General features: G+C 43.5%; 1 protein-coding gene across 1 annotated transcript in view; it reads right to left on the bottom strand.

Moving 5' to 3' along the window:
* The window catches only part of LOC102428351 (arachidonate 12-lipoxygenase, 12S-type-like), a 20,026-nt gene extending 15,118 nt beyond the window's left edge, over positions 1–4,908 (bottom strand). Inside the window, exons 1-7 of the mRNA XM_006105855.1 lie at positions 4,774–4,908; positions 4,006–4,207; positions 2,315–2,396; positions 2,087–2,209; positions 1,890–1,993; positions 1,498–1,658; positions 806–949 (exon numbers count right to left, since the gene is read on the bottom strand). Of these exons, the coding sequence (XP_006105917.1) occupies positions 806–949; positions 1,498–1,658; positions 1,890–1,993; positions 2,087–2,209; positions 2,315–2,396; positions 4,006–4,207; positions 4,774–4,908 (951 nt within the window). The remainder of the gene's footprint in view (positions 1–805; positions 950–1,497; positions 1,659–1,889; positions 1,994–2,086; positions 2,210–2,314; positions 2,397–4,005; positions 4,208–4,773) is intronic.
* Positions 4,909–13,123: the final 8,215 nt, after the last annotated feature.

The following is a 13,123-nucleotide window of genomic DNA, read 5'->3' as shown; positions in this document are numbered from 1 at the left end:
TACCACTAAAGGGGTCAATGGGCAAAAGGGGGACCTTCTGTAACACTTTCAACAATAAAGATATTTAAAAGATGTGGTACATTTACACAAAGGGATACTACACAGGCATAAAATAGAAGGGAAATCTTCTCTTTTGTGGCATCATGGATGGACCTAAACGTTATTATGCCAAGTGAAATACATAAGTCAGTCAAAGAAAGACAAATACCATATGCTCTCACTTACCTATATGTGGAATATAATGAACAATATAAAGTGATGAACAAAATAAAAACAGAGGCATGGATACATGGAACAGACTGACAACTGTCAGAGGGTAGGGGAAGTGGGGGACTGAATGAAAGAAGGTAAAGGGATTAGCCAGAGACCATAGATGCATAACTCATAGACACAGATAACAGTGTGCTGAAGGCCAGTGGGAGGGGAGTGAGGACTGGGTGTAGGTGAGCAAAGGGAGGGTTCATGGGGACATCTGTAATAGTATCAAAAATAAAATTTTAAAAAGGAAACAAGAAAAAAAGGGAGAAAAATGTCTAAGAAAAAAGGGGTATTTCACAGATTCAAAGGTCAGAAAGAGATTGAGTACCTTAGGGTGAGGACCAATTGAGACCATTCTGACTCTCAAAAAGGCAATATCAGGCGAGTAGTGAGCAGGTTTAAGGTAGAAAAGAAGAGATTGGAGACCTGGACAGGTGTCACTGAGTGAGGCAGGGGTGAAGGACAACAGCCTGCTGTCTTTGTCCCTGGGCAGAGGTTGGGGTGAACACAGAGCAGTGTTGGGAAGAGGATTTCCAAAACACGTCACCTGAATGGCCATGGGCAGCAGCTTCCCACTGGGTTCCATCTTCAGCATGACAAGGGGGGCAGCCAGGTACTGCTGCTCTCCTTGGATTATGTTGGCTGGAATTCCATCCAGCAGGATAAAGTCGGCCTCAAAGAGGGAACCCTTCTGGAGAAAGGGGGAACATATCCATGGTTAGAGTTCAAATACTACACCCAGAGGGACAAGGCAAAGGGGCAAAAATGTAAAGAAATTCAGTGTAGTTTCTTTCAATTATCCTACATCAGTACCAGAGTCCTACTGGCAGAAAGGAAGGAGGCATCCAGAGCATTTAATCCAAGTCATCTCAGTTGACAGTGAGGAAAGAGGCAAAATGAGAGGACTATCCCCCAGGAACATGTTCATTCCCTGTGGCAGTGGTGGTTTTAAGACCATAGTTGGCCAATTCCTTTGCACCACGGGCATGCTAAGCTTCCCCATCAAGGTTTCCAGGCCTCTTTCCTCATCATATCCTAATCTCCTGCTGCCTCTCTCTGGCACCCACCAGTCTTATAGTTTCCCCTGCATATTCTAGGTTTTCCCCGCAAAGGACTCTGCACCCAGGGACAGCGGACTAACACAGCCTCCCTTCTCTGACTCACTTTTGGTCCCTCCCCCTCACCGCTTCCCTTCCCCACGCAGATAAGGAGAAGACAACAGAGGGCTGGAGGGTGCACCTGGAGTTCTTCCTCCAGCTGGGCACGAAGCTCCTCCATCCCTGAGGGCAGCACCAGCCGGGAGGGCAGAGAGGTGGAGCGTCTCAACAGCATGGGGTTGGCGCCATTGAGGAACTGGTAGCCAAAAAGCTCATCATCCTGCCAGCACTGATGAACCTTCTCTGTGGGGTTGGAGTGGAGGATAAGGGGAGGATATTCACCACAACCTGATGTCCCTCTTTATACAGCATATGTTTACCCTGCAGCCCGTCTTTTCTTTTTGTTGCCTCTGAGAAATGACCAGGTATATTATCTTCTCATCTGGGAACTACTTATGAGGGTCTATGGAGTATGAAGTTTGGGACAACAAAACAAGCTATTAAGAATTTACAAAGGTCTATGGGAATACTGACCACAAAGAGTGCTCTTGGGGCCCCAGAAGATCTGATCAAAAGCCTCCAGACTGTCCCAGGGGTTCATGAGGTTGTAAACACGTTTGAAGACCATCTCCAGAGCCCTAGGACAGGTGTCAAGGATGGCACTGTCAACTCACCAAATCATGCTTGTTACGGGATCCACCACTACCCACTCCATTGGGATCTTTTCTCACCCTGTCTTCTCTCTGTGTTCATAGTCCAGCCTCTTTTCACCATGAAATTTCATATCTGGGGGCAGATCCTTCACAGAGTCCGCAGCTATTGTCAGGGGTAGCCCTTCCTTCCAGGTGGCCCAACTAGCAGATGGAGAAAAGAGTTCAGGGAGGAATTAGGGGGTTAGTGATGGTGACAAGATCAGAGAAGAGGTGGGAATATCAGGAGGGCTGTGGATGGGTGGTTACCGGTAGATCAGCTGTCTTTCCTTCAGTTCTTTCTCTCGATGCTTCTGGAACTTGTCCAAGGTACTCTCTCCTGCCAGGCGGGCTGGGAGAACATTTGACCACATTGTTTGTCCAACTCATGCTATCCCTGACTTGATCTAGTCTCTCACTCTTGACTGTATTCCATTAGACTCTTGCCTTTTTCTCTGGCTCTACCTCACCTGATGTATTCCCAAAGTCACTTTTTGTATCTTTGCCCAAAACCTATTTGTGATTTCACCTCTTTCAACCCCATATTTGTCCATAAGCAATAGTCCATGTTTTCCTCCCTTTCTTGTTTTTTTGAAACAAATTCCACTACTTGGGCCTATAAATGATTATGAATTTTCTTCTTAATCACCTGACATGTCCACAATATCCCATATTATTGTGTATTGCCTTTCTTAAATCATCAGTACTGGGCTTCCTCTTTCTACACCTTCACCTGTCCTCTGAATGACATATTTCCTATTCATTTTATATATGCACTCTGCTCTTTCCTTCCCTACCCACACCTGATCCCTGGGACAAAAATTCTATGTGTGCTCCCTTCAACCATCCCATGTCATCTGTGTTAGGGAACAAATAGTTTCATGTTGCTACCTTTCCTTGACTCCATCTCACCTAGCCTCACCATCACATAGTTTATATTTGTTAACCTGACTTGTCCTTTTCTTGCCTCTATTTATATTATCCCTCAAAGACACCTATTTCATGTTTCCATTTTTTATTAAATTTATTGGGATATAACATTGATTAATAACATCATATAAAATTCAAGTGTATAATCTTACAATATGACATTTGTATACATTGAGTGTGCTCACCACCCAAAGTCTAGTCTCCTTCTGTCACCTTGTATTTACTCCTTTATCCTCTTTGTCTTTCCTCTGGGAACCACCACTCTGCTGTCTGTATCTATGAGTTTGCGTTTTTTGTTCGTTTTGTTTGTTCATTTGTTACTTTTTGTTTTATATCCTATATATACACATAAGAATACAGTTCTTATTCTTTTCCTTTGACATTTCATTTAACATCATACTCTCAAGATCCATCCATGTTGTCTCAAACAGCAATGTGTCATCTTTCTTATGGCTGATTAGTCTCCATTCTTACAGGCCATTGTTCTCAATTTCTCTCTAGTCAGATCTGTCCTCCACGTGTCCCATAGCAACAAATCCCCTATAGCCCCTGCTCACTCATCCCCATCCCAGTCAGAGTGCTCCCTGCCCTACCAGTTGTCTTCCATGTTATCACAGCCAAGCCAGCTCTTCATGGTCATATCATTTATTGCTTCCCTTCCCTGCCTCCTCTCAGGGGTCCCATGTGCTAGCCTTACCTGTCCCTGCCCTCACTGGTTCCCAGTCACTGGAGATTCCTTCCCACCTTACTTTGGCTCTTCTGTTTCCCAGTGTGGCTGTACCTCCCATTCCCAGGGCACACCTTGGGAGGTGGGATCGACACATCACACATTTCCCTGTCCAGTCCCACTTCCAGCCCTTTTAATGCTGTGTGTAATGTCCCCCTAGTTTCCTGTCTTGGTTGCTCTTAACCTGCTGAGCATGCACTTTTTCAAGTCCCTCTAACCTTCCTCTGTGCTACCCATCCCGCCACCCCTTCGTCCTTCATTACTCCCTGTGTCCTGCTCCCACTTCCCTGAGGCGGCCCCTCACCGGTGCCCTCAGGCAGGGTCAGCACGCCCTCGCCCTGCACCCAGCGGTAGCAGGGGAAGGCGGCCTCCTCTAAGGCTCCTGGGCCCTGTATGGTGATGCGGTTGCAGAACCAGGCGTTGTCCACCAGAGAGTGGTGTTTGCGCACCTTCAGGAACTGCAGTGGCCCCAAGTCCTGGGGAATGTCCTGTTCGAACTCCGCCACCTGTGGGGACAGAACCTGGTGAGTCTTAGTAGTGGGGACCCGGGAGAGGACGTTTAACTGAGGGTGCGGGGTCCTCTGCAGATTCCGGTGACAAGGCCTCCAGGGACAGCATTGCCTCCTCCCAACCTGTGCTGCCTGTGGGTCTCAGAAGCCCCATCTCACCAGAAAGAGGAGGGATGCGGGGCGAGGCCCTGAGTGTCTCGAATTGAACACTGAGCACCATCACCTACCCCGTCCATTAACTGAGCTCTCACCGCGCCTGCGCTCTCAGAGGTCCTTCACCTTGACCATTGATCCCATAGGAACACTGGCCTGGCGTCAATGGGAGAAAAGTAGTGGAGGATGTGAGGACCACGGTGGGGCCGAGGGGAGAGGGAGGAAAGGGGTTGAGCCCAGCCAGGGCCCTGGCTCTGAACCTGTCACCCACAGAGGTGCAGTCATCCCTTCTCACTGGAAGGCCCAGCTGGGGAAGCTGCATTGTCATTGGCTCCCAGCCTCCCTTGTCCCGCCCGCCCTCACTCAGCCAGCCCAGTCAGGGGGTCTGAGTCCCCGCTTCCCGCACCCACCTGTCCCCTCGCTGGCCTCAGCTGCAGCTCCAGCTCCGCCTCCCCGCGCTCCCCGACCAGCCACAGCTGCACGCAGTTGAAAGACCCAGAGAAGAGCCAGGCCCCGGTGGCCACTTGGATGCGGTAGCGGCCCATGGCAGCAGGTGGGCTCGCCTGGGTGGCAGAGGATCTGTTATTGGTACCAAAGATTCCGCGGCCAGGCTTCGTCCTGCTGCCTCAGGACAAGTCCAGGGCTTAATAAAGCAGCACTGTGTGTGCCAGCCCACTACAGGATTGGGCCCTACCCCAGACAAACCAGAACCTGGGATTAGCCCAGAGGGTGGGGGAAAGGCGGCTGCTCCTCTCAGCAAAGAATGGGACTTAGAAGAAGATGAGGGGCTGAGCCTGGGTGCAGGAAGAGAGGTAGAGGGTGTTAGGTCAGAGAGAGCCTAGAATCGGATACATGCAGACATGTGACAAGATAATGGACTCCCCCTGGCATGTCTGGCAGATCAGCATGCCAGACACAGATACTGGCTTCTCCCTGAATCAACACCGACCCCCACACAGATACTGACTCATTCCTGAATACCTGGCTGACCCCCCTGCAGCTGAAACTTCCTCAACTGAATACCTCAGCTCATGTCCCCACCCCTCACCCAACCGCAGTATAAAAAAAGCGCCCCCCTCCCTGTTGGCGTAAATCCACGTGCCCTGTCTTTGGGGGTAGTGGGTCTCCCGGGGACGCAGAAATAAACCTTTTCCTTTCCTTTCTTTTCTGATTCACTGGACTCTCTATTTCTTGTGCCACTTCCTGAGCCACCTAACCTAACAGAGGGGCAGGGAGATTCCAGCAGAGTTTCTTCCTAGGCTCTCACTTCCCCCACCTACATGCCCCTGCCCCGGTTTTACCATCGAATAGTATTTTCTGAAGGGTCTTGGGTGCCAGTCCCTTTTCTTTCTGCCAGTGACTGGTGCCCCTTGGCGACTGTACCCACTTTCTCTTTCCCTGCAAGGTTTGCTTGCTGAATGGACATTGGGATTGTCATTATGGGCCAGAGAAGGCCATTCTTGAAGGACACTCCAGTGTTCAGGGATGATTTAGAGTATTTCCTGTAATAAGATTTGTGGTGCCCATTCACCTAATGTATTCCTTTTCTCCCTTTTGTTTTCTATCCACACCCCCATCCCACGACAAACAACCAACGCCAATACATACTATTTCTGCTTCTCCACTCCTTTCTGTTAATAGGATTGTTTTATATGGTTTGTGGCTTTCCTTCCACCAAAATGGTCACACTATACATTTATTTATTTTCTTGGAAGTTGCTTTCCTCAGTTCACAAACATGATGAGAATACCTTCAGATCAAAAGATGGAGATCTAACTATACTCTTTGCTAGCTTTGACATTATACTCTTGATGGGTATTCAGTATTAACTGTGATGAGTGCTTTAATGAACACCTTTGTATAAAACACTTATGCACCTTTATATTTATGGGACAGATTCCCAGAATTGAGATTTCAGACTAAAATACATGTATGTCTTTTATATTAGATGTTATATATTTTTTGGAAAACACTTTTTTGACATATGCTTGACATGTAAAATTTGTATATATCCAATGTCTATGTCTGTAATTCAATGAGTTTGCCAATGAGTATATCCCAATGTATATTATTGTCAAAGCGCTTCACAAAAAGGCTGTAGCATGGTACCAGAGGGCCCTTTTCTCTTCATCTCCACCAGCAGAGAAACTTATCACTTTTTAAGTTTTTGCCAATAGGATGGGTGTAATTTTGTAGAACAATGACTAGTTGCTGTTTGAGGGATGGTGGCAGAAGACACAAAACTTCAAGGTCAGTAACAAAGGGGATTTATTACTCAGAGCAAAAGCAATAGCCACAGTTCATATTCACATCAGCCCCTCATGCCCTCCCAAGTCCCACGAGTGAGAAGCAGGTGGGTCTAGGTGAGTGGCAGCACATGCAGTGGGCTGCATTATAGGAGAGGACTACAGGGTTGGGGGGGGGGGGGGCTCACCACTGTTGTGGTAAGCAAATCATATCCATTCTTTGTCTACAGGAACAGGACCTCGTTTGCATGATTGCTCACTGCAAAAACAACTTTGACAAATAGCCCAAGTCAAGGCAGTCAAAGCTTTGCATTTCTGGCATACCCAGCAGGAAGCTCTAGGGTCACTAGGGGCCCATGACAGATCGCCAAACCCAATTGATTGACGTGTGTTAACTGCTTAACCCCTTCTAAGAGCTTCCTAATGAATAAAAATAAAACCTAAGTCCCTCACCAAGGTGTGGTGTCCACAGTTAAACCTGCTGTCAGTGTAATAATGATAAGGAAATATGTAGAAAAGGGAAGTATAGAAATGTGACCCAGCATAGATGGTGAATCCCTGAGTTTTGATAGAGCATGACCCACACCTGTCCATGAATCTATTATACCAGGCTTTCTGCCCTGGTACTCACTCTGCACAAGTACTGTGACCACTGAACTTCTAGCACGCCTCCACCAGAGAAGGGACTCAACATGGAAGCATAGCTACTTCACTCCACCGGACCTCTATGCCTGATCTTCGGTATGTCCCTTAAAACTTATATTTACAGACTCAACAATAGCCTGACCTTAAACCAATTCCATTTCCACATTCTTGCCAACTTCTAATACAGACAACTTTATGCAATATTGTATGTCTTAGGTATATTCCAGATAATAAATGATGCAGGAATGATGGAGTTAGAATACCAACAGTTTGCAACCCCTAATAAAATAATACATCTGAGAAATGGTTATCTATAGTGGCTAGATGCACAAAAAGAGGCATTGTCAATGATTATGTGCCTCTGGTAGAAAGATTTTGCACCACTTATGAAGGCATCTTGAAACATAAAACTCTTAGTGAATTTCATTAATTCTATAAATATAACTACCAACATGTAGGAGGTACAGAGGATAAAGGAACTTCTAAAACCACCAGGTAATAACCAGCAAAATATGTTTTGGGAGACAAGCAACCTTGTTTCATCACCATAAACATGACAAGAAATGAAGAGAGAGAGAAGATGAGACATACAGATGAAATACAAGTGACTTCAGAAACAATTGCAACAGATGAGCCATATATAACATTGATCTTCATGTTTGGAGTTGGCTGGGGACTGTTGCTTTTCACACACAAAAAATATTTTGTGTCAGAATATTTGAACATGGTGTTATGATTAATATAATCACACAGGAAAGTCCTACAACTAAAAATAATGAATGATTTTAAGGAGGTTGTGTTGATGTTATAGAGATAAGCGGGGCCAGAATGCAGCAAGAAGTATGAGAGGTCAAGGCAGGAATTCCCTTTGGGATGGAATAGGTTTGAGGATATTTAGATGGCAAAGAACTAGTAGAGAGAGAACATTTAAGATGCAGGTTATGAAAGCCATAACTGAAGAAGGGACAACATGATGGGTGTGGGAGGATGAAATTCAAACCATATATGCAAGAACTGGTGTTGGATGGACAGGGAGACTCTTCCTTTCTAACAGAAGGTAGGACATAGAAAATTCTGTGTAGGGATATTAAGGAGGTTCCCACCTCACAGTTTCTATGTTCACCCCACTCCTCTTCCTAAACCTGATACTAGATGTCCTCTACTCAGGATCCAGGTATCACAGTCCCAGAGCTGAGCCAGATGGCAGCACCAGACCTTCTCAGATTTCTCTTTCCATCTTGGACAGGCAAGGTTAAATTCCAGATGAGAATGGAGCCCACTTAGCCTGCAGAGGGGGCAAAAACTACCCGATTTGGGGGGAGGTGTCTCTGCTTATAGTTCCAAGATCTATTTACATTTATTTTCATCAGATCTGCTCTTTTTTATTGAATTTATTGGGGTTACATTGGTCAATAAAATTATATAGGTTTCAAGTGTACAATTCTGTAATACATCATCTGCACATTGCATTGTGCACTTGCAATCCAAATGTAGTCTCCTGCCATCACCATTTATCCCGTTTACTCTCTTCCAGCTGCCCACAACCCTCTTTCCTCTGTTAATCACCATACTGTTGTCCATGAAGTTTTTTTCTTACTCCTTTCACCAGTTCATTAGCTCTTGTTCTAATATCTTTCTCTCATTATTTTCTCAACCTAACTCATGACTTGCTGGTCTCTGCTCTGATTATTCAAACTTTAAAGCTCGTCCTCCAAGAATGTTATTGTCATGCAGTCACACAACACAAGTTTCTAAAAGTTGGCATCATGGAGTAAAGGATTATTTTATCACCTAATACAGCCAGGGCAATGACACTCACTATATTGTTAAATGTTTAATGGCTATTCCTGAGAATAGGATTTGCTTCTGCTGTCTTTATGCCCATACTCCCGCTACCTCAAACACACGCACGCGCGCGCACACACACTCCATGTGGATCAGGCCTCTCACACTCTCTTCTCTTTATTTCTAGTCACTTTCACAATTCTCCCCTTCTCCCCATTTCTATTTCAAATATTATGAGAGAGCAAAAATTCTCCCCTTTTTGTTTTACAAATGAATTCAAATCATTTGATCATTTATTGTTTGAGCAGCATAAAGTAAAGGCAGATAGTTTGGGTGACCATTAACAGGTTCAATTATTTGCTATTAACTCTTTCCCAGCAGTTGTAAGTAGAAGGAAGTAAAGAATAATTCTCTAAATTTTATGATTTAAGTGCCACCAATGCTCTCAAAGGAAAATGGCTACATTCAATTTTCTGGTAGAAGGAAATATAAAATGCCTTTTATTTAATCCTTTCAAAAACTCAGTAGGATAGCTATTGATGTACCCCTTTTTATAAATAAAGACATTAAAGTTCAAAGAAATGAAAACATGTCCCCAAAGTCACCCAAAATGCAGGCAGTTGATCCCAGAAAGTGTCATGAACATTCGCTGAGTCATATTATAATTAGCCATTGTCTATTTGATCCTGTGGGTGTTGGCTTCTGGCCTTAGTTTTCTACTAAATATTCTAAAGCTTTTTTTATGGCCTGTTGATTCTTAAATCCCAAGGTTTTTTCTCAGTGATCTTAATTGTCAAAGCCTGTGATGCTTTGACATTTTGTCGTTTAGCTGAGCTGCTGGCAGAGGTTCCTGTTGTAGTTCATTGACCCCTGGCCATTCCTCTGTTTCATTTGGGGTTCGGGGAGCAGAGGAAGTGCATGTCCACAAACCACATCTCCTTTAGCCTCACCAAATCCTGACCTGTTTCATTTCCTATCCTCAACTAACCAATCCTAGAAGAGTAATCTGAGAATGTACAGTATATGTCCCTGTACCACCCAACCTACAATCATGAAATAAATTGCTCTGATGCTGTTATATTTCACAAGGTCTGCACTTTTATCCTGTTACATATGTTTTTAAAATAAATACCAAAAGATGGTGGAATCTTTTAAAATTGGCAAAGATAAGCCTGACTCACAATTCTAAAATCTAAGTGTATATAGGAGTCACTATGATAATGCTTCATTGTAGTTACACCAAATCCTACATGCAAAATTTTATTTCTAAGTTATTATGGATATACTTTCCCCATGGTTTTTAACCACTTTATCATTCAATGTGTTACATTCTTGTGGGTTAATCTAATTTTCTATTTGACTTAAATTTTTTGTTTTACAAAGTATAAAAAGTTTTGCTGTTTTCTTTGTGGTAAAATAGACATAACATAAAATTTACCATTTTAACCTTTTTTTTTTTTTCCAGTTTACCGGTCAGTGGCATTAAGTATATTGAAATTGGTTGGCCATCCATCTCCAGGACTTTTTAAATCTTCCATAACTTTTTAAATCTTCCATAACTGAAACTTCCATAACCGAAACCCATTAAACAAAATCTCTGCTCCCACCCTACCCCCGCAACCACTATTGTACTTCCCATCTCCATAAATTTGACAATTCTAGGTATCCTATACAATAAAAGCCTAATATGCAAATCAACCGAACAGTGGAAGGACCAGTGGAACAACCAGTCACTATGACGTGCACTGACCACCAGGGGGCAGATGCTCAACGCAGGAGCTGCCCCCAGCCTGCAGGCTCTAGGCCAGCCAAGGTGGGTGCCAGTGGAGGCCCCCAGTCGCCCCACCAGTCCCTCCACAGATCAGCCCTGATCGCCGGCCAGGCCTAGGGACCCTACCCATTCATGAATTTCATGCACCAGGCCTCTAGTCTCATATAAATGTAAACATGCAATATCTGTCCTTTTGTGACTGCCTGATTTTGCTATACAAAATTTCTTCAAGGTTCATTCATGTTATGTCTGAATGTCCTTTTTTAAGGCTGTTGTATGTCTATATCACATTTTGTTTATCCATTCAGCTACTGATGGACACTAGATTGTTTGAACTGTTGACTATTGTCAATAATGTTGCTGTGAATATAGGTGTATAAACAACTGAGTCCCTGCTTTCAATCATTTTGGATATATACCAGAAGTGGGGTTACAGGTTCACATGATAATTCTATTTTTAATTTTTTGAGGATCCACCACACTGTTTTCCACAGTGGCTGCACCATTTTATGTTCCCAGCAGCAATGCACAAGGGTTTTAATTTCTCCACATCCTTGTCAGCACTTGTTATTTTCTGTTTTATTAATAGTAGCCATCGTAATGGATATGAAATGATATCTCCTTGTGGTTTTGATTTGCATTTTTCTAAAGATTTGTAATGTTTCTCTGGATGGCTTATTTTGCTTAACATAATGCTCTCCAGGTCCATCATGCTGTTGCAAATGGTAAGAGTTCCTTCTTTTTTATAGCAGCATAGTATTCCATTGTGTAGATGTACCACAGTTTTCTAATCCACTCATCTGCTGATGGGCACTTAGGCTGTTTCCAAATCTTAGCTATTGTAAATTGTGCTGCTGTGAACATAGGGGTGCATATATCCTTTCTGATTGGTGTTTCTGGTTTCTCGGACTATATTGCTAGAAGTGGGATTAGTGGGTCAAATAGAAGTTCCACTTTTAATTTTTTGAGGAAATTCCATACTGTTCTCCACAGTGGCTGCACCAGTCTGCATTCCCACCAGCAGTACACAAGGGTTTTTTTTTCTTCACATCCTCGCCAGCACTTGATTTGTTGATGATGGCCATTCTGACAGGTGTGAGATGGTACCTCATTGTCATTTTGATTTGCATCATTATGAGCGGTGCTGCACTGCAACTGTTTCTCTCTCCCTCTCCCTCTCTCTCAAATCAATTTTTTGAAAAGTTTTTTCTTAATTTACAGTTTTAAAGCAAATGCATTTTCAGTCATCAGAAAGCTTCCAGCAAACAAAAGCCCAGGGCCAGACGGCTTCACAGGGGAGTTTTATCAAACATTCAAGGAAGAACTAAAACCTACCCTCCTCAGACTACTACAAAAAATTCAAGAGGAAGGAACGCTTCCAAGCTCATTCTATGAAGCCAGCATCACCCTAATACCAAAACCAGGTAAAGACATCACAATGAAAGAGAATTACAGGCCAATATCCCTCATGAACATAGATGCCAAAATCCTCAACAAAATCTTAGCAAATCGGATCCAGCAGTACATCAGAAGGATCATACACCATGACCAAGTAGGATTTATCCCAGAGATGCAAGGATGGTACAACATCCGTAAATCAATAAATGTGATACATCACATAAACAAATTGAAAGAAAAAAACCACATGGTCATATCAATTGATGCAGAAAAAGCATTCGACAAAATCCAACACCCATTTTTGATAAAAACTCTCAGAAAGGTGGGAATAGAAGGATCATACCTCAACATAATAAGAGCCATATATGACAGGCCCACAGCCAACATCATACTCAATGGACAAAAACTAACACCATTTCCCCTAAGAACAGGAACAAGACAGGGATGCCCACTCTCACCACTCCTGTTCAACATAGTACTGGAAGTATTAGCCATTGCAATTAGGCAAGAAGAAGAAATAAAAGGCATCCAAATTGGAAAAGAGGAAGTAAAACTGTCCTTATTTGCAGATGACATGATATTATACATACAAAACCCTAGAGACTCCATCAAAAAGCTACTAGACTTAATACATGAATTTGGCAATGTAGCAGGATACAAAATTAACCCCAAGAAATCTGAGGCATTTCTATACTCCAATAGTGAACTTTCAGAAAGAGAGATTAGAAAAACAATCCCATTTACCATCGCACCAAAAAAATTAAGATACCTAGGAATAAACTTAACTAAAGAGGTTAAAGACCTCTACTCAGAAAACTACAGGACGTTGAAAAAAGAGATAGAGGAAGACATAAACAGATGGAAGAACATACCATGTTCTTGGATTGGTAGAATCAACATCATTAAAATGTCCAT

Source organism: Myotis lucifugus, unplaced genomic scaffold, assembly GCF_000147115.1.
Source record: "Myotis lucifugus unplaced genomic scaffold, Myoluc2.0 scaffold_729, whole genome shotgun sequence".
NCBI lineage: Eukaryota > Metazoa > Chordata > Mammalia > Chiroptera > Vespertilionidae > Myotis > Myotis lucifugus.
Note: the sequence above shows the minus strand (reverse complement) of the source record. Positions and strands in the feature narration are given on the sequence as shown.